The 24123-nt window shown below is 34.6% G+C and overlaps 1 protein-coding gene and 1 long non-coding RNA gene across 3 annotated transcripts; both read right to left on the bottom strand.

Annotated features, from left to right (window-relative positions):
- Positions 1 to 2190: 2190 nt before the first annotated feature.
- LOC148600793 (integrin-linked kinase-associated serine/threonine phosphatase 2C-like) lies at positions 2191 to 17651 on the bottom strand. 2 transcript variants are annotated; one of them, XM_088555713.1, is made up of 10 exons: positions 17553 to 17651; positions 12303 to 12446; positions 10845 to 10962; positions 10223 to 10329; positions 9414 to 9507; positions 8667 to 8754; positions 7408 to 7526; positions 6617 to 6736; positions 5081 to 5162; positions 2191 to 3457 (listed from the first exon to the last, which is right to left on the bottom strand). In XM_088555713.1, exons 1-10 carry the CDS (start codon positions 17581 to 17583, stop codon positions 3311 to 3313), a joined length of 1050 nt encoding a protein of 349 aa, XP_088411839.1. In that variant the 5' UTR covers positions 17584 to 17651; the 3' UTR covers positions 2191 to 3310. The 2 variants fall into 2 exon arrangements, with proteins under 2 accessions (XP_088411839.1, XP_088411840.1); XM_088555714.1 differs by lacking the exon at positions 9414 to 9507 and having other exon boundaries at positions 10273 to 10329.
- Positions 17652 to 19797: 2146 nt separating this feature from the next.
- On the bottom strand, positions 19798 to 21077 carry LOC148600792 (uncharacterized). Its single transcript, XR_015917185.1, has 3 exons — positions 20827 to 21077; positions 20305 to 20383; positions 19798 to 19917 (listed from the first exon to the last, which is right to left on the bottom strand). It is a non-coding gene; the product is annotated as an uncharacterized LOC148600792 (long non-coding RNA).
- Positions 21078 to 24123: the final 3046 nt, after the last annotated feature.

Raw genomic sequence — 24123 nt, 5'->3', positions numbered from 1 at the left:
GCGACGCATATCCTACAGCTCGAGTGGACGAGACGATTGAGAGTCTGGCTGGAGCGACTTATTTTTCCAAATTTGATCTTCGGTCGGCCTATTGGCAGTGTGGAGGAAGACAAGCATAAAACAGCGTTTTCGGTCGGTCCGCTTGGATTTTACGAATGCAATCGGCTCCCATTTGGTCTCACAAATGCTGTTGCATGTTTCCAGAGAATGATAGAAAAATGCATGGGGGAACTGCATTTACGTGACTGTCTTGTTTTTCTTGTTGATATTATAGTTTTCTCCAAGTCGGTGGATGAACATTTTTCTAGGCTAGAGCGAATGTTTCGTTGTCTCAGTGACAATGGTCTTAAACTGAATGGTAGTAAGTGCGTATTTTTCCAGACTGAGGAAAAATACCTTGGTTTTGTAGTATCAGTTGATGGTATTAAACCGGATGATGAGAAATTATCGGCCGTGCAGAACTGGCCTGAAATTACCAATGTCAGAGAGTTACGACGGTTTTTAGGGTTTACTTCCTTCTACCGGAAGTTTTTTAAGGATTATAGCAAGATAGCTAAACCCTTGAATGATCTGCTAATAGGGCATCCGTCCGGGAAGAAACAGAAAGGTCGATCTAAGATTAAGAGTAAAATACCATGGAAGTGGACTGCTGTAGAACAGAAAGCTCGAGATGAGTTAATATATAGATTGACGAATCCCCCTATTCTTGCGTATGCTGATTATATGCTACCATTTATCGTACACTGCGACGCGAGCGGCGACGGTTTGGGCGCAATTTTATACCAGAAGCAAGACAGACACGAGCGCGTGATCGCATACGCTAGTAGAAGCTTACGAGGCGCGGAGAAGTTATATCCGGCACATAAACGCGAGTTTCTGGCTTTGAAATGGGCCGTCACGGATAAATTTCACGATCATTTAGTTGGTAACCGCTTCGAAGTCAGAACCGATAATAATCCGCTGACGTATGTGCTCGGAAAAGCTAAACTTGATGCTACGTCTCGGCGATGGATAGCATCAGGTAAGTCAAGCATTGATTGTGATGCATTATCTTGGCTTAATTCGAAGGATGAAGGTAATTATGGCATAGGTTCCATTATTGATGAAAAGGTTGTAAAAGCTGTTTGCTTGTCCTCAGTAGTTTCAGATTGTGGTTTACCCGAGAGTGTATTGATGGCTAACGACTTAGACACTCTAGGGTGTGACATTGACCATGCTACTAGTTTAAGTGATATAAATTGGTCAGATGAACAAAGGTCAGATAATTGTTTGGCTCAGGTGATTGAAATATTTTTGACTGGTCATAAACCATCAAAACGACACTTAGCTAAAAAACAAAGGGAGGTAAGAAGGTTACTAAATGATTGGAATAAGCTGACACTATCAGACGGAGTTCTTTATAGAACGTGCGATTTGAAAGGTGAAAAGGTAAGGAAGCTAGTTTTACCACGTGTATATCGTGACATAGCTTTACGCGGGTTACATGACGATGTTGGTCACCAAGGCCGGGACAGTACATTTGGTTCAGTCTAGGTTCTATTGGCCTGGTATAGTGACGGAGGTTGAAGAGAAAGTTGCATCTTGTCCTAGTTGTATTTTGAGAAAGTCTAAGGATCGGAGGTCGGCTTCTATGGTTAAAATTGAATCTAGTCAGCCATTAGAATTATTATGTCTTGATTTTCTGAAATTAGAAATGTCAAAGGGTGGTTTTGAGAATATTCTAGTTATGGAAGATCATTTTACACGATTTGCATACGCGATTCCGACGAAAAACCAATCTGCATATACTACAGCAAAGTGTCTTTGGGAAAATTTCATCCAATACTATTCGTTTCCATCCAGACTTCACAGTGATCAAGGTCATAACTTTGAATCTTAAGTCATTCTTGAGCTCTGAAAGTTGGCTCAAATTCAGAAAAGTATCAACTGCCCAACCTACAGATGACTGTCCAATATTATACCGATCAAGCATCATTTAGCATTCGTATATGGAACTGAGGCAGTAATAATTGATAATAATTTACACTACGTGCTATACTTATTTCTGAAAGTGCTTCATGTTTTTGTTGTAATTGTATTTTTTTTTTGCTTTTTTTGTCTTATGTTATATGCAAGACTTTCGATATTTTTGTAATAAAATGTAATACACGAAGTGAGAATATATCATGAAGTTAAAAACATACTAACAACACCGCAGTAATTATTTTATATTTCCTCTTAAAAGAATTATAACTAAAACGTAGGACATTTTAAAGAAAAAAGTAAAAATAAGATGAAAAGCTTGATAAAACTTTGTTGTAAACAATTAAAAAACCAAACAAAAGCAATATCAAATGACAATTCAATACCTTGAACCACCCCCTTAAACGGGCCCCTTAATCCCCTGCTTTAGTCATTTTGTGCAGGATACCCTAAAAAACAGTAATATCAACTTTCATTAAATTGTGTACAGTAAATTCTGAGAAGATTTTGAAAGCAATATCATCAAAAAACAGCAAAAAACATCCAAAAAAGGGCAATAACTTCAACATGGGTCAACTGATCTTCACCAAAATTACATCCATCACAGATAGAGCTCATCATGGTGAACACTTCTACAGTATTTGGTTAAATTCAACAGTTTTTGAGTTATTAACAAAAAAACTGCTATCAAATCCCAGTGCTCCTTTTTAGAAATGGCAGCCAGACTTTTAAACAGATAAAAAATCCAAATAGTTATTTTGTTCAGGATACTCTAAGGAACAACCAAAATAAGTTCTGTAGTTTCAGAGAAAAAGATGTTTGAAGAATTGTTAATGAAAAGAGACGATAACAACCACATTGACGACGACAGTGACGGACACCAAGTGAATGCAATAGCTCACATGGTCTATGGACAGGTGAGCTAATAAGGCTGATAACATGTATAGACCTGTATTACCTTCAAATGTCTGTCAATATTTTCCATATTAGGAGTTGCACATTTCAAAATGTGTATAAATATAATAAGAATGGGTATAGTGAATATGTTAAAGAGACAATAACCCAACTGGGATGAAAAACAAACTATACAATGTTTGAATCAAAATGGTCAATAATTTTTAAGTTACAGGTTACACAAAATATGAACCTCTGAATATGATAGACAGATGCATAGCTGGACTCTTTTAAGGCACTGCATATTATGCTGTCAATGTTCATTTAATACCACTTATTTTATATCATACATAATCATGTGGAAAGGTCTATTGATAGTGAGGTAGAAAGAGTCCCTTCCACCCCCCCCCCCAAAATTCATTTTCTTTTCCTTAAACAACTCAGATCATCGGCATTAATGATTGGGTTTAACAGATATCAGTAGCACAGTAACATTGTCTGCACTAAGTCTCATTACAGCCTCGTTAGCTAATTTACTGCATGCTGTCTCAAATCTAAGGTCATCTGTACTTTTAGTGTCTGTACCTTGTAAAGTCTCATCCTGAAAAAAAATAGTTCAGTTGTTTGGCTTTAGTTAGTGATAAGGTAAAATACCACCTAACTAATTAAATAATAAGAATATTACATAATTTATTGATTAATTGTGGTTTAACTTCATACAGCACATATTCTATGCATTTCAGTATAAGAAAAATAAACAGACCCAGTTATGTAAAAAAAAAAAAAAAAACATGATGAGAACAGACTTTGCTTAAGATATTGGTTCATGCAGCCCAGGATCAAGGTGAGTATGTTTCCATGAGATAACCAAGGAATTTAAAAAAGAATTTGTAGGGCTAACGAACTGTCAATGAGCTCTCAGTTTACCAGATACACAACAGAATACACTGCAACATAACAAGAGGCTCCCAAAAAATTGTCTGACAATTTTGACACCATGAAGACTGGTAGGACTTATCATGAGGATCATTTCATCAATATAAAGTTTCATTCTATCTATAATAGTTTTAAAGATATTGACTGAAAACTGCAAAAAAAGTAATTTTTTGCCTTTCAAGGGCAATAACTCTTATATGGAGTCATACGACAACTTTGATCCCTGAAGACATTTGTAGGCCTTATAATAAGGATATTTCTGCAATTGAAAGATATTGGCCAAATCTAAAGGTTTTGGAGATATATGCAAAAAACTACTGTACTACCCCTATGTTCTATTTTTAGTAAAGATGGCCATGTTTTTTAACCAATCAAAAATACAAACGTTCATTTTGTTAAAGATACCCTAAAAAACAAAAATTACAACTTTAATTGAATTCTGTATGGTAGTTTCTGAGGAGAAGATTTTTGAAAGTAATAACATCAAAAACAGCAAAAAGTATCCAAAAAGGGCAATAACTCCAACATGGGTCAACAGATTTTCACCAAAAAACTGCTGTCTGACCCCTATGTTCTAATTTTAGTAACAGCAACCATGTTTTTTAACTGATCAAAAATCTAAATGGTCATGTTGTGCAGGATACTCTAGGGAACAGTCAGTAGAAGTTTGAAGCAAATCTATTCAGTAGTTTCAGAGAAGAAGATGTTTGAAGAAATTGTTAACAACAACAAGACGGATGCCAAATGATGGCTAGGTGAACTAATAATAAATGAGCCTAGGCTTTCAAGAATTAAAAATCAATTTTCTCCATGATACCTTTGTAATACACATATATATTTTGGCTGCTTGAAATTTAGTATCTGTTCTGATGGAAATTCTAATGATCATCTGTGATTTTCCCAATTCTCAAAAAGATCAGAATTTGGTGCAAAAATAGGAATTCAGTGGGTTCTAGATAAATACTGTTTTCTGTCTGTTCAGACAAAAATCTGTAACTTTTGATATCGCAATTTCCAAGGAAAAGATAAGGATTCCTATTTAAGTAGGAAGAAAATTATGTCTGATAACATCACCAAACATAAGAAATGTTATAATGTTGCTTTTTACCGATTAGGTTTCATAGAAAATTATTCACAACCAATCATATCAACCAATTACAACAGTGATTTTCATATCACTATAGCTTAAAACTTAAAAAAAAAAAAAAAAAAAAACTTTACTTGATGCCAAATCAAGAAAATGCCACATTCTACATAACAAAATTTCTAACTGTCATATATGACTTACCTCTAAGATTTTATTAGTGAAGCTGATACAATCATCTGGTTTAAATTTCTTCCACAACCCATCACATGCTAACACTATATACCTGAACAATAATTTTTTTTTTTCAATTACCATATAAGCCAGTTTCAACAATGGTGGCAAAGCCAAATAAAAAGCATAAGTTCTACACAGCATAATTACATATCATACAAAGTACCTTTCATACCATGCTGAGGTGGATAACAAATTTATAAAAATAGAACATTAATAGAACATTAAGTGATATCCACAATAACTCATTTTTCATCTTTCATGGGCAATAACTCTTTCAGGAATCACCTGACAACTTTGATCCTTGACAACTTTTGAAAGCCTTATAATAAGGGTCATTTCAGCTACAGAAATAATTTTGCTTAACTTAACAGTTTTGGAGATACTTGTGAAAAACTACTGTCTGACCCATTTGTTCTATTTTTGGTAAAAAAGGGCAATAACTCCAACATGGCTTCACATATAAAAGTGAAAATTTGACCACAGATAGATCTCATGCTGAACACTTTTACCCCATGTCAGAATGGAGATATATGCAAAAAACTACTGTCTGACCCCTATGTTCTATTTTTAATAACAGTGGCCATGTTTTTCAACGGATCAAAAATCCCCACACCAGTTCTATTCAAGATACCCCAAGAAACATTCAAACTAAGTTTGGTTCTAATTTGTCAAGTGGTGTCAGAGGAGAAGAGTTTTGAAAAATTGTTAACGACGACGGATGCCAAGTGATGACAATAGCTCAAATGGCCTCTAGCCAGGTGAGCTAAACAGGGGGTTTTAAGCTATTGTTTTAACCAAATTTCGCACAAAATTAAGTCATCATCAACATAAAAATAAGGATTCCAAACCATGAAACCCTTCTTCTCGACCTGTCACTGCCATGTTTTGTTAAAATGCATGTTTCACATTGACCAAAATGAGGGATAAATATCCTAAAAATGTATGCAAAATCACTGCAAGTTTGAAAATCAGGGCATTTCAAATATCAAAACTTGAGAACTTAAAAAGGGATTGAGCTTAATATTTTACCAGTATTTTAGAGTAAAAATATTTGTGAAAGGCTCCAAAAAATCCCTCATGAAGTGTTCATGTAATTCTCATGTTAAACCTATTTTAAAAGACAAATGTAAAAATGCATATGTTAAACAAGAATGTGTTGAAAAATTCTGAATACTGGATATCTCTCTTTGAAAGAAAATGATGCAATCCATTTATTTTTTTCCACCACTAGAAGAAACCTTCAATTGCAATATTCTGAAGCATTCTTACCAAAATTCTCCCCCACATGAGTCTAAGAGACAGGTCTTCAGTATACGCAATGTTGCAGGGATTGAAATGACCACTCTTCTGCTGGCCAAAAGCAAGCAAATTTTATGATGGGCAAGTATTTACTGTTGGACAAATCATAAGAGCAAGTAAACTACACTCTGGGTCAAACTTGCCCACTTGACCAGTTAGACAGATTGTCATATTTCTACCACCCCTGTGTTGACATGTAATTACCTGTCATCCTCTGTAAGTTGACATTTTTTAACATCAGGTAAACATGACACACCATGATTTTTGTAAGGACCATCTCCAATAGATCTTGATACCTCTAAAACACCCATAATCCTGCCATCTCTGAAATAAGAGTTAGATTTAACATACATGTAAATAAATAACATTCAAATATAAGTGTAACTACTATGTTACAAGGAAAAGACATGTACAACTGTTGTCAGAAGGACATGTTAAATGGAACTTTAAGGGATAGTTTTCACAATAATGTACTACCATAAACTTTTTACATTAAATATAGAGATATAAACTATAATTTTTTTGCTGCATATTTTTGGGAGGAGGGGTGCGGGAAGACTGGGACAAAGAATGGTTAAGTTTCTTGTTTTTTTTTGTTACTTTCTCATTGTGATAGATTCAAATGAAATGTTGCTCCCTAAACACAATATATTTAAGAGACACCAATGCTTTAACTATAAATTAAGAGGAAAAAATAAATTTAATTACTTTTATTTTACATTTCTTTTATTTTTAACAAAATACAATATGTAGAATTAAATATCTAAAAATTAAGGTAAATTTAATATGGAAGTATACTGGAATCATTCCAATGGCCATTCATTAATTACAATAGAACCGATCATCTGCCATTTTATGCAACAAAACTGTAATCAATCAATCAGCGGTCACTGAAATGTCAAATAGGTGCACAGATCAGTTCAGGGACTGTACATTTAAAAAAGAATACCAGTTTGATACAAGTGAACCCCCCTTTCTCTAGAGAAGAATCTTACTTAACAGTGCCTCCAGCTTTCTGTATTCTTATTCTTTCTTCATATATAGAGGGATCATGAACTGTAGTCAGATGGATGGCAGAGTACTTTGTTTCCTTTTTACATCTACACAGAAATGCCTGATGAAAAAACAAAATAATTACATGTATCATTATTAAAATTCCAGTCCATCCATATTTTTTAAAAACTAGTTGACACTCAATTTCTTGAATATACAATGTACATACATCTCATATTGTAACCTAACAATATAAAAAGTTTAATAAAACCAATATAAAAATAGCTCTATGACAACTATATAATGGAGAGAAAAATGGCCACACCATAATAAAGTTTGTCAAAACAAAACTCCTGACAATATCAATCTAATTAAATTAAAACCTTTCCATTGTTCCATCAGTCACTGTATGTAGGATCTAACAACACTCTATTCTACTTCCTGTTCTGAAGACCTTTCTGGTCAGCCAATCAGATTTCATCTTTCATGATTTTGAAAGCATTATTCAAAAGGAAAATCTCAAGGATTCTGAAAAGGTAATTTGAACAGAAAGTAGAATAGGGCATTGCTAGATCCCATAGTGACTGCATAGAACAATTGATAGGTTTTATTTTAATTAATTTGCTGACAATATGCACCACCACTATACACTAATTTGGGCTAAAAATACGTTGGCAGATCCTGGGGGTCTGGGGTTGGGAAAGCTGTCCTTGATATTTTTGTCAGTATTTGCTATTACCATCCCTGAACTGAACCTAAAAATATGTCTCATCTCCCTGAATGCTTCAATGAAGAATGAATTAGGCTATATTGCCTACAAATTATATAAGTAAATGAAACTTAATTAAAAAAATCATAGCTGTTCATGAATTACTTGTAACTTAACCTTGAATATATGTTAAAACTTGTTAGGTTATTGAAAACTACTTGTTAATTTCTCCCAAAACCTAGGAATGAATAGTTACAAATCATACTATACTTGAAATAATTTCTAATAATCTTACATAAATTTACCGTCAATTGCTTGTATTATATCTCTAAGGAATCATGAGTTTCAACTGTAATTCTGTTGCCTTTAATCATAGTGAATCATTAAGTGATTGTTCATACCCATAAAAAATTGTAAAATACTGGCACATCATTTGTGTAAGTGGCTTGTTCTGAAGAGTGCCTATTATTTTTACACATATTTGGTAATTTGGATGATTTTTTGAGGATTCATGAGAAAATTTTGTATATGTGAAGGGGGTATAATAATTACCTGACTATCACCAAGGCTAGCTATATACAGTGTATCATTTATGACCAAAATTACAGTTGCTGTGGTACCATCTTTCCATGCTGGTTTGCTGTAAACAATTTAATTCAATTTGTAATACACTTTTTAATTGGTTGGTTCTCTTTGAGCAAACCAGGTTATTTTGAATAACCTGGCTAGGTACTGTGATGTGCTTAAAGTTCAGTGATTCATATAAACCCAGTGAAAATGACATCGTAATTCCAAACATTTGGATCTGAATCCTTTAGAAATTAAATTATAAGATACTATATACATATATATAATATAAAATAATGGTTTGGGCCAGTTTATACTTTTTAAAACAGCATCTAGCTACTGTAAACTGCTGCAAACCACATAATTTTGTATATTATCTGTTTAAATTTCATACATTTCTGAAAGATAGAACATATTACTCTTCTAATAAAAATGATGAATCCCTAAGCACTGCTTTTTCAGAACCAAGAAATGAAATCTTTTCAAGAAAGTCTATATGTACAAAGCTTTCAGGAGTTCATAAAAAAATATATGTCAACATGATCAAGCAAACATTGCTTTTTTTTCTCATCAATTTTTGTAAAGTAGGGAAAGTTATCCTTGGCACACCTTTTTCATTCATACTTGCTTCTATCTTAAACAAATTGCATATAAAATCTATATTCCAATGTCAAAATCTTCGACCATAGCATAAAAATTGCATCGTTGTTTCAAAGCAAATTATGAACAAACCTTTTTGTAGCCTCCCTTAGGAAATCATCATCCGTTTTTTTAAATGACTCTATTAATATCTTCTTTATATCTTTTTCTACCACTTTTATATCACCTTAAAATGTACAAAAATACATTCAAATAATAATTGAATAATTTTAAAAATAACCTTCTCTCATGGGAAAAAAAGTTAATTTTCAGTGACACTTTAATCTGATTGATAACTTCCTCGTATCGGCCATTAAATCTGTACCAGTATTTTTCCTATGCTTAGACTAGAATTCCAATTACCAAAGTAAATAAACTTTGTTTACAGGGGGTGTAAAACTAGAAATACTGTACTCACAAAGAAAATATCCCAGCTTCAAATGTAATTTAAATCATTATAAACCTTTTGAGTCCTGCCCTGACAGTAATAATATTCCTTCATGCACATCTGTAAAATTTCATTAAAATCCCTTGAGCAGTTTAGGAGCTAGGATTTATGCTTACAAGAAATATGGACTGACAGACAGACAGTTGGGGTGATTCACCCCAAACTTTGTTTGAAGGGAGTATAAAAATGTATTTCTGTAATAACATTATGACGGCAAAATTTTGAACTAATTTCGCAGTTATGACATTTATGCAATAATGACCACCATGCAGTCAAAAATTAATACAGTATATGATAAAAACATTTTTTTTTTTAATTTTTGACATCATCTTATTTGATCAAACATACACAATGTCACCGTACTCTACCAATTGTCAAATGTGATTTATCTTAGCAGATTATTATACATAATATAATTTATTTTGGTGGACAGGAACTGGGACGTCAACTTTACCCTTTGGAAACTTATCTCTGAGATATTTGTGCAAATGGTCAGATGCAAACCTAGAAGCCCTGGGTCCACCATGTCCATCATAAACAGCATAGACAGCAACACGATATCTGGAAAACAATAGAATGATATAGTGAGATGATTGCCAAGCTTAAAAGAAGACATCTAAAGTGAATGCTGAAATAACCAATTTGAAGTCAATCTATACAATTGGCATCAGGATTATTGTGACAATATCCAAATGGACGGATGGACAGAATAACAGACGATTCCAATAAACCACACACTTGTTGAATGTGGGTATACATATAATTTTGAATAAGAAATCTTTTACATGTTGTAAGTAATAGGCAAGCATATTTTCTATATCTCTAACTAAGGGGTACATTTCCATCAGTTCTACAATATTGTAGTATTCTATTTAAAGTACTATAGTTTAAAGGCAAAATCAAATAGCCTTATCATTAAGAGTATAGGGAGAATACAGGAGGAGAACAGGGGACCTCATTATAATGCATGATATTTAGAAAAAAAAATAGAAAAATTGGAACCCTCTGCCCCCTATTTTCCATTTGCCCATTTAGAATTTCTGAATTCACCACTAAGTATGGGTAAATGAACTTACATGGATAGATCTAAGTTGGAGAACTCATTGGTGTAGTTGTTAATGATGATATGAGCATCCTGCATATCATCTCTCTCTCCTTGTCTCTCCTTACAGTAACCTTTCAGCCTAAATTTCACTGAAATCAATGTAAATATGATACTAAAGATAGTCTTAATGCAATGAAATTGATTAGACAGAAAGAATGAAGCTGTGTCAGCAGTAATTAAGTAGCAGTCTTTGTAAGAATAAGGCAAAGTGGGGGAAAATTAGAAACATGCATATCAAAAACCCACTGATCTGTAATTTCTTTCAAGGATGCTTTCTTTTTCTAAAAAAGATCATTATTTGATTTCTACATCACCGGATTCGCTCAGAAATTTGTCAATAGTATGTTAGAAAAATGAGTATTTTGACAGAGTTATCTGCCCTTAAAATGTTCATTTTCAGTGTATTTCAACGAAATTAAAACTCCATGCACCAACATAGTATGGAAAATCTTTTCTTTTTCCTTGATTCTGATGGTGCAAATAGTCAAATTAAACTTTCAAAAAGGTGGGGTTTTTCATACCATGTTTCACCCACTGTCTGATTCTTACAGAAACTTACATATATATTACAATGCTGCTTGGGTTGGAAAACAAATCATATTTTATTCAACTACATAGTTATTTTACTAAGTAGGAACAGCAGGCTTAAACTGTGTCTGTGGGAAAGTTAAATCTTCATTTGGAGTTTTCCTTTAGAAAGCTAAAATTTATTTATTTAAAAATACATTTTTGTTCTAGAACATTACTTGCATGGTAATAAAATGAACATTCTTAAAGCAAATACACATATACATGTACATGTACAAGAAAATACCTTAATATCACTATCTAAAATCAAAATTGACTCAGGTAGTTGTAAAGGGATTACCAAGTCGATTTGTTTTATATGATGGTGGTATTAGGCACTTCTTTGTAATGTTACAGTACAATGAATGGGCCCAGAAACAGACAAAAATACATGTACAAATTTTAATCAATTTATTGAATCAGATATTTCAATCATAAGTTACTTATGGCAAATATTATTTTGAGTAAAATTTTGATTGACTTATTTTTTTAATATGGAGAAAGTTCATGTATTGTATATTTACAAATATATTTTGACTAAAACTTTATAAATGAAATGAATTTACAAAATTTTCTCATTTTCTTCACAAGTCCTGTACAAGTAGGTGATTTTTACCAAACAGCAGAATTCCTTATTCCTTTACATAAGGCCTCCATTAAAATAGAAAACCAATTTATCTCACAATTAAAATATTGGGCCTGAAATTGGCATTAAATATTCTCCCCTGTAACCATTAAAACTGGGTAATTTCACTTTTAAATTTCATTTTCAACATGACTTGGAAACAGAGTTTTTCCTGACATTTACTTGTTCAGAAATGTACAGTAATACAGTGTACATGTAGATCTTCAATACAAATACCTGCAGATTTGAGTTTGGAAGAGTTATCTTCCCCTGGAGCAGTAAGGCCTGCTGAATCAGCATCTCTTTTCTTTGTTCCACTGACAGCTGTCTGACTAGACTGAACATCATACAATGAGTTACCAGTGCTAACTCCAACCTTGCCTACAAAAGTACTCATGGGTTCATAAAAAAAGCTTTAATTGCACAGTACTTACACAATGTACATGTACATTGTATAAGTACATGTGCATGTAGAATTAATTATACATGCATGCAAAAAATGAACAAGAAAATATGCTGACAAAAAATCTCCACTAAACAAACATCAATGCATTGTATTCCCACCTTAAAGACCACTTTGCATGTATAATACATAATGAATAATCATTGCAGGAATGAATTACAATGTACATAATGAATAGACATCGCAGGAATTGATTGCAATGCACATAATGAATAATCATTACAGGAATTAATTACATAATGAATAATCATTGCAGGAATTAATTACATAATGAATAGTCATTGCATGAATTAATTATATAATGAATAGTCATTACAGAAATTATTTACATGTATATAACGAATAGTCATTGCAGGAATTAATTACATGTACATAATGAATAGACATTGCAGGAATAAATTACATAGCAAATAGTTATTGCAGAAGTTAGTTATTAAGGTTTTGGAGTCTTACTGAAACTGGAAATTCATTCTAGTTTTTTTTCCAGTTTAGTCAATAAATCTCCACTAAAAATAATCAAATGTCTACAATGCTATAGATAGTTTTAAATATTGCCATGAAAAATATTCATGATTATGTAGAAAGCAGATTAATTTCATCAGCTCATTTTTTTTCTGTTATTTCAAAAAAAAAAAAATCTGGTTTGACAAAAATTTCTTAAATTGATTAAGTACAATGTACTTGGTACATTGTATCAATTGATTGAATTATCTTTTTTGGACATAAATGCTCTGAGGTACATGAACATATACTATGACACGACCTTTTTATTCTTAAAGGGGGTGCTAGCAGTTTTTATAACTACTTGTAAATACATGTACATGTACATTTCATGCATGCTCTACATTTGTATCTTGGCCATGAAAAAAATTTGAAATACAAAATGTAACTAATCTAGTCTCCACTACCTAGAAAATTGAAAAAAAAAGTTTTCTGGCCTTCATTCTATACTGTACAGTCTAATAAAAATACGTAATTTACCTACATGTACTTAGCATCTGAATATAAAATTTCTTATTCAACATATTATATTTTTTGTAAACTAACATGCAGTGTCAGGGAACCCAGAACAAATTTCAGTCTGTTACAAATGTGAATTTTGTAGTGTGAATCATGCTACATTTGTATACTATTAAAATAAGGACCAACTAAATAACATATTGTGTTTGGATAGCTACTGAGCTACATGTACATGCAGTTGTGTTATACATTTTACATGTAAGTCACACTCACTCATAGTCATGTACAGTATCTGAACTAATCTATGCAACTATAATTGCAATCTCTCATCGATCACCTTCTGATCAATGATGAATTATATTGTTTTTGTTTTTTTACACAATTTATTAAGAGTAATCAAGGGAACAAGATTATAGCGGTAATCAAAAGAATGTAATCCAGGGACAAAGACCAGACATGGAAAACAGACATACACAACAAAGAACATAAAATCATACATACAAAGTAACAAAAGCAAATGAACAAGTAAATCATACAAAGTAAATCATACAATATAAATCATATAAAGTAAATCATACAATGTAAATCATGTAATGTAAATCATACAAAGTAAATCATACAATGTAAATCATACAAAGTAAATCATGTAAATTTAGAGATCAATTTGATTACTTTTCTTTCACATCTGTCTTTTTAATGTGGATTTTATATTTTAAGTTTATGGTAAATTTAATAGCACTATTTAAATTTGTTCCAATGATTAGGGACTGTAGAAAGACATAAATATCAGGACGGTCTACATGTACATGTACCTTTGCTGTTGTAGATAGTAGACCTAAATAGCCAAAAAATGGCTTAAAGACTGTGCAACAGGAGACTTAACTCATAACATTATATAACCACCACTGAGGATCAAACCCAAGACCTCTCTGTGACAAGCCAGGAACAAACCAATTTGGGTAAAGAATTAATCCTTTACTCGGCTTTAGTCAAGTCAGTTAACTGTTACAGACCCTTAACTGTTCTGTGCAACTATTTGACAGATCGATGACCACTAACTGAAGGGCCACAAATGAATCAATAACAAATGACCAGTCACCAATCTGATTACAGTTGACAAATGATCGATCAGTCATGTATATTTTATATTTTCCAACGGAACAAATCTATTATACCATAATACAATCAAAACTGTATTAAGCAGTCACATCTGGGGAATACTCTAAGTGACCTTTATAGAGAGGTGACCTTTGAAATGAGGTTACAAGTTGTGATGTAGAAAGACTCTGATGTCAGCACATAATCCCATATTCATTTAGATTGTAGTACTGTCTGTGATTATCATATTATTACATGTATTTACCTTACCTTTCATTTACAGACACAGGTTCATGTATACCAGGAAAAAAATATTTTTATTCAAAATATCATTCAGATAAAAAATATGACAATAAATAACAAATCTTTTATTTCCTCATTTCCTGTTAAAAGTTGTTTCCTTTTTCGTTCAGTCTACGTTATTTTCAATGTCTTCTATAATTTCTGCTTTCCCTTTGGCAATCTGAGTAATTTGTGGCTTTCCAACACCCATTTCCTTTGCAACAGCAAAGGCAATTTTTCCACTATTGAATTTTTCAATTGCCTCTCAAACTTTCAGAATTAAACTGGACTGAAGTTTTTACAACAATATTGATTTAATCCCTTTAGTAACCTAATTATCTATATTTACATGTAGTAAATATAATTAAATCATGTGACATGGTACTGCTAACGGGTCATGTGATAAACCAAATGTTTAAAAAAATGGCCTGTATAAGAAGTCAGAAAAATGATTTCGGCTGAAAAACAGGTGACCGTTGGCCTTGGCCTTGTTAGGGAGATGACTGCTGATTTGAGTTAAAAATATACAGTGATTGAATTTGAGGGAAAATACTTGCTAAATGCAAGTTGAAATTCAAGTTTGCTAGTAGAAATTATTTCCATTTGCTAAAATTTGCAAGTGGAATTCTATATTTCATATAGGTAAAGTCCACAAATAACCCCAAAAACTTAAATTTAGCGAGTGTAAATTTTCAGTACTTGCAAAATTTAGCTAGTGGAAAAATTCTAAAATTCAATCCCTGAACATACAGAGAAAACAGTTGGGGCATGTTTTAAAATGAGGGTTAAGTGAGGGTGTCCAGTGATTTGAGGTGACCAGCAGAGCAGACATTAAATCTATCTTAAATTTAAGATATTAAATCCACATATTGTACTTTGTTAAAAAAAAATAAAACAAATATCAAAAAAATTAATTGATGTTTACATTTATTGCATTTAGTAAATATGAGTCAAAATGAAACACCGAATTCTGTAAAGTTATATTTACTGATAGTAACTGGCTATTTAAATCTCACTACATGTACCTACATGTTGTACCATTGCAACTGAGTACCAGTCTGTGTCTCAAGCCACTAGCCCAAAGCCAGAAAATAGTAAAAAAAATGATTTGAGCTTTCTGAGAATTTTGATGGTGTTCTTAATAAAAATTACTGAAATCTTACTACTGTACGGGCTAGTACAAAATAGCTGAAAAAGTTTATGCCACAGACTGCCTCATGTGCACTACTGTCAACACAAACTTGAATTTCTCCACTCTCCACAGTGGGGATATTATGAGTGGAGTCACAGTGTTTCCACTCTCCACAATGGAGTCACCATTTCAAAAATTGTTTGTAGTTTACTCATCCTGTCTCTATACCAAAACAGATATATATTTAATGGTTCTAGCAGTTTAATAACATTTTAGTAATTGACAGATATAAATAATGAAAAGTATAGAAATGGAGCAATTTTATCCCAGTTTTTACTTTGGTGGAGTCACAGTGGAAAGCATGAGGCATCAATGTGGAGAAATTCAAATTTTGGTTAACGGTAGTACATGTGCCATGTGGTGTACCTACTACAAGTACACTCCTTGTGACGTTCAGGTTTCCCATTTTAGCTTTCTAAAATTTTATTTTGTTTTTTTTCTGTCTCCATTGTATGTCAATATTATTATTTTCCTTCTTCGGTCTATTGTGCATTTAAATGCACGATATAAGCGTTCGTCTATCGTGCGTTTAAACGTATGCTAAGAACGTTCATCTATTGTGCGTTTAAACATACGCTAGGAGCAATCGTTTATCATGCATTTAAAAACACGCTTGGAGCGTTCATTTAGACTGGGTTTAAACGCACGATGGGAGCATTCGTTTAAACGCACGATAGAAGCATTCATTAATCGTGTGTTTGGTGAGCGTTTATACTCGACGTCACATACAACACATTTTCGAATTGAAGCTCTACTTTTTAAACCGTCGGGACTTACCGCTAGAGTTGTCTTTCTTTTATTTAATATGAAGATAGTTCGCATATATGCATGACGTGCTAGTACCAACGAGAGTCGCTTATTACCTTAAATCATGCGTAACAAATCCTTACGAGAAAATCCCATACTAATATTCGCCATGTTGGTTTCTACCGTACGATTTGTTTACAAACGAAGTTTGTAAGTTCCCGTCGAACTCCAGTGACAATCGTCTGCTTGATCAACTTCTCGGTATTGGACGTTGTTTGCGTAAAATAAATCCGAGATATCCGAAATAACGCCGAAATGCATTCTGGGTTCTTCGGTTTTGGGACAAACCATTTAACATAAACAACATCTCCTAGCAACCCGATCACTGTAAACATGGCCGACTTTTTACAATGTAAATATTGGCACCGAGAATTAAAATCTGACAGGAATTTAATGATTCAATGTTTAGCCTTTAGGGAGAAGCCGTTTGGCTAAACGAATGAGCAAGTCATTTAAGACAATTTAAACGACGGTAGGTGTCAATAAAGTCGTAGAAAATATTTTTATTCAAAATTTAACAGTATGTTATTTATGTGACGCCGAGTATAGTGTGCGTTTGAGTATCGTGCGTGCGGGAAACCTAAACGTCTCAAGAAGTATACAAGAAGGTAGGCCGTCCTGCCACAGATGAATAGCAAAAAAAAATATTCCATATGTGGTTTTGGCCATAACTTTAAGAACTCACTTGGTTCAGGCAAGTCACCAAACAGATCCATATTTCCCCCACAAAATTCGACTAATAATTATATACATGTACAGGGGAAAGCTACGACAAATAAAATAGGAAAGCATATGGCCACTTCGTCCCTTTACAACCCCGCACCTTACTGTTATTTATGCATGCGTAGGCAAACCACATAATTGAAAATAAATATCCCTTATTGAAAAGGCTCTGCTATTATGTGAGATTTAGTATAAGTCAGCTGAGGGCAGAAAAATTTGATAATGTTTGAACAATTCAGACTTCGATCATAAATTTATCTTGATCGCACACAGATCATGTTACTCACGACACAGATATAGTTGGGGGTCGGGATTTTAAACTGGTGCAAAAGAAAAACGCCCTATGATTTCGAAACTTTTTTCTCTGTAACCAAAACAAAAAACAAAAATAATCTCAAAGTATCTGTACATGTGGCTCCCACATTTGCACATTTGATTGTGAGAACAAGCCCCTGTGGTAGACTTCTATATATAAAAAAAATCCTTGCTTTACAGCAGCGTGTTTGTAAGCATGTCTGCTAGGTATATATATCAGGAGATCCCCATCGAATTGAGATATATACAAGTGTGACGGGAGTCGTCTGTATGTGCAAGTTTCTCAGTGAAAATGGCCAGTTAACACTTTGAAATGTGCAATAGGCAGTGTGCTGTGTTTAGTGTGTGCTAGCGTACTGATCAATGAATACTTTCTGTATTACACAGCTGTGTTTGCTTTCCAAGATTTATTGGTCAATATCAACTACCTATATTCTGACTTAGTAACCTCATACATGGCACACTGTAATGTGGTATGTTCGTGCACAGGGCACTGTAACTGTAGCACTGTTTAAATGAAAACTCCGTTAGAAACACTTTATAGTTTATTTGACCAATTACAAATACAAAGGTGCACACCGTTTATAAATGCATAACTCTCAATAACTTCAAAATTATATCCGGTATGGCAATGCAACTGGAAGCTACTGGCTTAACACTCTAAACGTTTGTTTGCAGCTCAACAGAAAACCAGAAATATAAATAATTTCATGATACTTATAGCGCATAAAGAAGCCGAAAAGTCTGAAAAAATCTAGTGAACCAAAGTATTCTATCGGAATGTTACATTCCTATGAGAAAACGGCATAGTCGTAGATAAGAGCAAAGAACGTGCAGACTGTAACAGTCTTACAGCGTAGAGATTGTGTGCTAAACACATGAATGGCTATCCAAAGAAGAAGAGATAAACCGCGCCGATACACTCGCTTAAATTCTAAATACCGACTAAATTGACCAATCATTGCGACGATTGTTACTCATGTTATTAACTCATTCTCATTCTCAAGTACATTAAGCATATGTAAAATACAGAAACTCAACAGTTAACGGTAAAACACCGACCTCAGCTCACTACTATTTATATCCATAACGAAATCATAAGATAATCACGTGATAATAGCAAAACCATGTGTACATGTAAACAGATTAAAGTCAATTCCATTACACATAACAAAAAGGAACATTAAGCACAATGTACCACCGGATATATTACTTTGAGCACAGCCTATCAGTTTCCTTGCCAGACTGTGTGACAAGACTTACAGTGGGTTATTTTACGTCATTGATGTGCATTGATGTAACCTGTAAGTTACAAGTGAAATACAAATAGGTAATGGGTAAGTAAGTGGTTATATAAAATCGACAACCTGATTGGCTAAACATATCTACGAGAGCAAGGTACCCGGTGTCTGCACAAATTCGGCTGAAAGAATAATTAAAAACTGGTTCGGAAAATATTTACGTCAAAACCATAGTGGCATGCTCCCACTATCAAATATGCAGCCCGACTAGGATATAAAAACCTTTGTCAGTTTTGATGTGAACGCATCGGCGTTTTGCCTACAGGTTGTAATAGTGATGACCCTAATGTTTTTCCGTCAAAACAACTAGTTACCAGGAAGTGCAGGCTATGTTTTCGTTCCACAAGTTTGTCTCATATTTTTTGCGATCTTTGGGTTTCTTATGATATTGACCAGGGCATCAGATTTGGAACCAGATTAAATCTGTCTTTCATGCCATGGATAAACAATCAAATTAAAAATTTGGACTACCGCCAATTTATCTAATTTAGATTGAAAGACAATTTAGTTTGCTTTAGTGCAATACATTTGATCTGATATAATAATTATTTAATAATACATTAGATATAATAATAATATTAAAACATTCAGGTGGAGGTGTTGTAGCAGCTCTTAGAATGGGCTAATATAGAGTCATCAAGACATCAAAGGTTAAGATTCGTTTTATTCTACTGTATACGACAACACGGGATCAAATACAGGAAATAGGCCCTATAAAACAAATACAGTAATAAATACAAAGTAGCAAACACTCTGCTATTAATATAACTGCATGTAACAATACGTATCTGTATCATAATTATCCTCAATTAAAAATTAAAAATAGAATGCTCTTCTATGTGTTTTCTCCAAGTTCAGTACGGTCTCATCAGTATATTATACGATGACCTCAAAACTCTTGAAATATGTTAATGACTCGCAAATTTGCGTGTTACCAAATCAGGCATGAAAATTATAACGATTGCCAAGCAATACGAATCTCAATCAAAATATTAACAAAGTGATAAAAACATAATGCTGATTGCAAGGTTATGTGATAGGCCAAAACCATAGCAAATTAACAAAATATAACTAAAACAAACATAATACACTGCCTACCTCACATCAAGGTGCAAAGGCTATCCTAAATCTTAAAAATCTACATCAATATCATCCCATGGTTCATCATGAAAAGTACCTGTATAACAAATGACACTTGTAAATAAATTGTATTCATTCATTTACCCATGAATACTTGATTTGTACTCCTAAGGAAACAATTACATTGACCACAATTAAATAAAGTGTTTTTCGTAGCGCTAACTTTAAAAGATAGAAAATTAACATCACTCATTCAGGAGCACTCGAATCGAATCCTCATTCATACGGTAATTTATTCAAATATCCTATTTATATTCGCTAATACTCTAGTTAGGAAAAATATGAATAAAAATAAAATAATGCTCATTTAATGTCAACATATTCTTTATCTAGAAATTTATGCATTTTAAACATTCATACAGCGCACATCTCGCATTCGCCATTCTAACATTGAACCGTCTCATGCAAATAACTCATGCCGGCTAAAATACTATTTTCTGGACTATTAACGAAATATTAATAACAGAGAAAGAAACTGACCTTTCAAGAAATAGACTCCTATGTCTCAGATAAACAAGAACACAAGAAATATCACAAATGGTAGATAGTCTCGTCTGGATAGTTTTTTCCAATCCTATACCAATGAAAGTTTTACAGTAAGTGCGTCTCCGAATAAAGAACAAAAGAATATTACCGCCAAAAGAAAATGACCAATAGAAATAAAGAAAGTATGCGGTCTAATCAACCATGAAGATTTAACTAGAAACCTTAGAAGTTAAATATAGAAGAAATGAAACTTAACAAACCAGTAGAATTTGTCGTCTGTCCACAAGTCCAGTTAGCGTAAATCGTCAAATAAAACAATTAACCAAATAGGTTTAATAATTCAAATATTCATCAAATACTGTCTTCATTCATATAAAGAATGCAATAAATGCGAAACATAAATGTACAATACAATACTGTCAAAATATAATAAAACATAATATATACAGTAAAAAAAAAAACAGGCTACCACATATGAATTTTGAATGAAAAAATTGGGAACTATGACATTATAGTGTTTGGTAAAACCTATGAGGAGCACCTCCAGAATCTACGACTCGTCATGGAGAGAATTAGACAGGCTCATCTGAAACTGGCTCCTAAGAAATGCTCTTTCTTTAAGAGGAAGGTTACGTTTGTTGGGCATATTGTTTCTGAGTATGGAGTAGAGATAGATCCTGCAAAGACCGAAAAAGTCACCACATGGCCCAAGCCTACGTCACCCGAGGATGTACGAAGATTTCTTGGATTTGTAGGGTATTACCGTCGCTTTATTGCAAATTTCAACAAGGTCAGTCGTCCACTTACAGACATCATGCCGGTACCAACTGGAAAGAAGAAAACTAAGGGAAAGAAGAACACACAGAGCGAGAATGGCACTGGGGAGATGAGCAGGAGAAAGCTTTTGACACCTTAAAACAACACCTTACTTCAGCACCGATCCTTGCTTATGCAGATAGCACTCTACCGTATGAGTTGCATACAGATGCTTCCGGATTTGGTTTAGGTGCAGTTTTGTACCAGGAACAGCATGGACAGAAACGAGTGATATGCTATGCCAGCCGAGGACTCAACAAGTCGGAGAAGAACTATCCACCTCATAAGTTGGAGTTTTTAGCGTTGAAGTGGGCAGTTACGGACAAGCTGAAGGATTACCTGTATGGCACCAACTTTACTGTTCTGACGGATAATAATCCTATGACATACGTCCTCACTACAGCGAAGCTTGATGCAACAGGGCATCGATGGTTAGCTGCTTTAGCTGCGTTTGATTTCAACATACAGTATCGTCCAGGAAAGTCCAATGGAGATGCTCTAAGCCGACTTCCTATTCCCAGCGAATCTCTAAGAGCTATCTGCCAGTCGACCAACTCAACACCATTTGCAGAATGTCTTGCTGTGACATCAGACTTGGTCAAAGATGATGATGATTTGCAGGCTGGAACATCAACAACAGATACCATTGATTGGAGGAAAGCACAGCAACAGGATGACTCAGTTAAGCATTGGTACAACATGGTCTCCAATCAACAGAAGCCCACCAAGGGTGACGGTATCCTAAGGCGACAGTTTCATCACCTGAAGGTAATGGATGGAGTGTTATTTCGCCAAGTACAGATGGAAGATGAACTTAAGGAGCAACTGGTACTTCCACATCCATATGTCAACACTGTTCTGTAGGCTTTGCATGATGACATGGGGCATCCCGGAAAGGACCGCACATTGTCGTTATTGAGGGACAGATTCTACTGGCCTGGAATGACGAAGGATGCAACAGACTGGATTGCCAGCTGCGGTCGATGTATTCGTAGGAAAGCGTTACCAAACCACAGAGCTCCACTAGTTAGCATCGAGACAACAGCGCCTCTGCAGCTAGTGTGTATGGACTACCATTCTCTAGAAACATCCAAGGGAGGACATTACAGCGTACTTGTTATATGCGACCACTTCACCAGATTTGCACAAGCCATCCCAACGCGAAATCAGACAGCGAAAACAACAGCTGAAGCTTTCTATTCCAACTTTATAGTACACTATGGTATTCCAGACCGGATTCACTCTGACCAAGGAGCTCAGTTCGAGTCAAAGGTAATCAAGGAACTGTGTAATCTGACTGGAATGACGAAGTTCCGTACGACAAGTTACCACCCGCTAGGAAATGGTATGTGTGAACGGTTCAACCGGACTTGATGAACATGCTTGGTACTCTTGAACCAGATGGCAAGAAGAATTGGAAGGCGTATGTAGGACCGTTGGTACATGCCTATAATTGCACCCCACACGAGTCCACAGGATATTCTCCATTTTTCTTGATGTTTGGCCGAAACCCAAGACTACCAGTGGATGTGGCATTTGGTTTGAGAAAGGAAGCTGGTGGATCCAAGTATATCGAGAACTTGAAACAGCGTTTGGACCACGCATTCGAGGTGGCAGCCGATGTGTCCAGGAAGTCCAAACAGAGACAGAAGGCAGGATATGACACTCGAGTACGTGGAGCAACCATTAAGACAGGGGATCGTGTTCTTGTGAAGACACTTGCTTTTCGAGAAGGAAGGCATAAGCTGGCGGACAAATGGGAACTGCAACCTTACCTAGTACTGGCGCAGCCGAATACAGATATTCCTGTTTTTACAGTACAGAGAGAGAACGGTGAAGGGAAAAAGAGGAACCTACATAGAAACCATCTTCTACCTATTTCTGATTTGAGAGACTCAGTAAGACCAGTTCCAATGCCAAGAACCAAAACACGACCACAAACTGTCACGACTCCGGATAGACCGTCGGCTAAGAGACCAGTGAGTCATGTGGATGACGAATCATCTGATGAGGAAACACTGGAACTGATTACTGTGGAACCTGAAGCCGTGGATAGCAGGGATTCAGCCATTCCTGTCAACACATCACAGCTTGAGAAACCCGGGTCAGTTGCTGAAGACACCGATTCTGATGGGGACGCCCTTTCCCAGAGCTCTGGAGACACAGTAGTGGATGGGACGGAATCAGTCGGAATAAGCGTTGCAACAGAGGATAATGGAGATGGAGATCAAGAGGATTTTCTTGAAGACTCGGTATCATTTTCGTCGCCTGAGCCGGAAAGACGATCTGCAAGGGAACGAAGGCCACCAGACTGGATGAGATCAGGAGCGTATGATATGGCCATATCGGCAGCTCCACCAGTACGTGACAGGGAATGGTTACATAAAGTCCAATGTATAACATCGCTGGCAGGAAATCAGTTGTTACAAGATCTTCAAAAAGAGGCAGGACAAACCATACTGGACATACTCAGGA

Source organism: Perna viridis, chromosome 12 (assembly GCF_037379345.1).
Source record: "Perna viridis isolate PV_CMFRI_1.1 ecotype Kerala chromosome 12, ASM3737934v1, whole genome shotgun sequence".
Taxonomy (NCBI): Eukaryota; Metazoa; Mollusca; class Bivalvia; order Mytilida; family Mytilidae; genus Perna; species Perna viridis.
The sequence above is the reverse complement of the archived record's forward strand: the minus strand, read 5'-3'. Positions and strand labels throughout refer to the sequence as shown.

Coding starts and splice junctions, on each gene's coding strand:
- LOC148600793 (XM_088555713.1), bottom strand. CDS start 17,583: ATGGATCTGTTTGGTGACTTGCCTGAACCAA. Junction 6,737..7,407: donor AAAGCTGGAGGCACTGTTAA/GTAAGATTCTTC, acceptor CTCTTATTTCAG/AGATGGCAGGATTATGGGTG. Junction 3,458..5,080: donor TCACTAATAAAATCTTAGAG/GTAAGTCATATA, acceptor ATTTTTTTTCAG/GATGAGACTTTACAAGGTAC.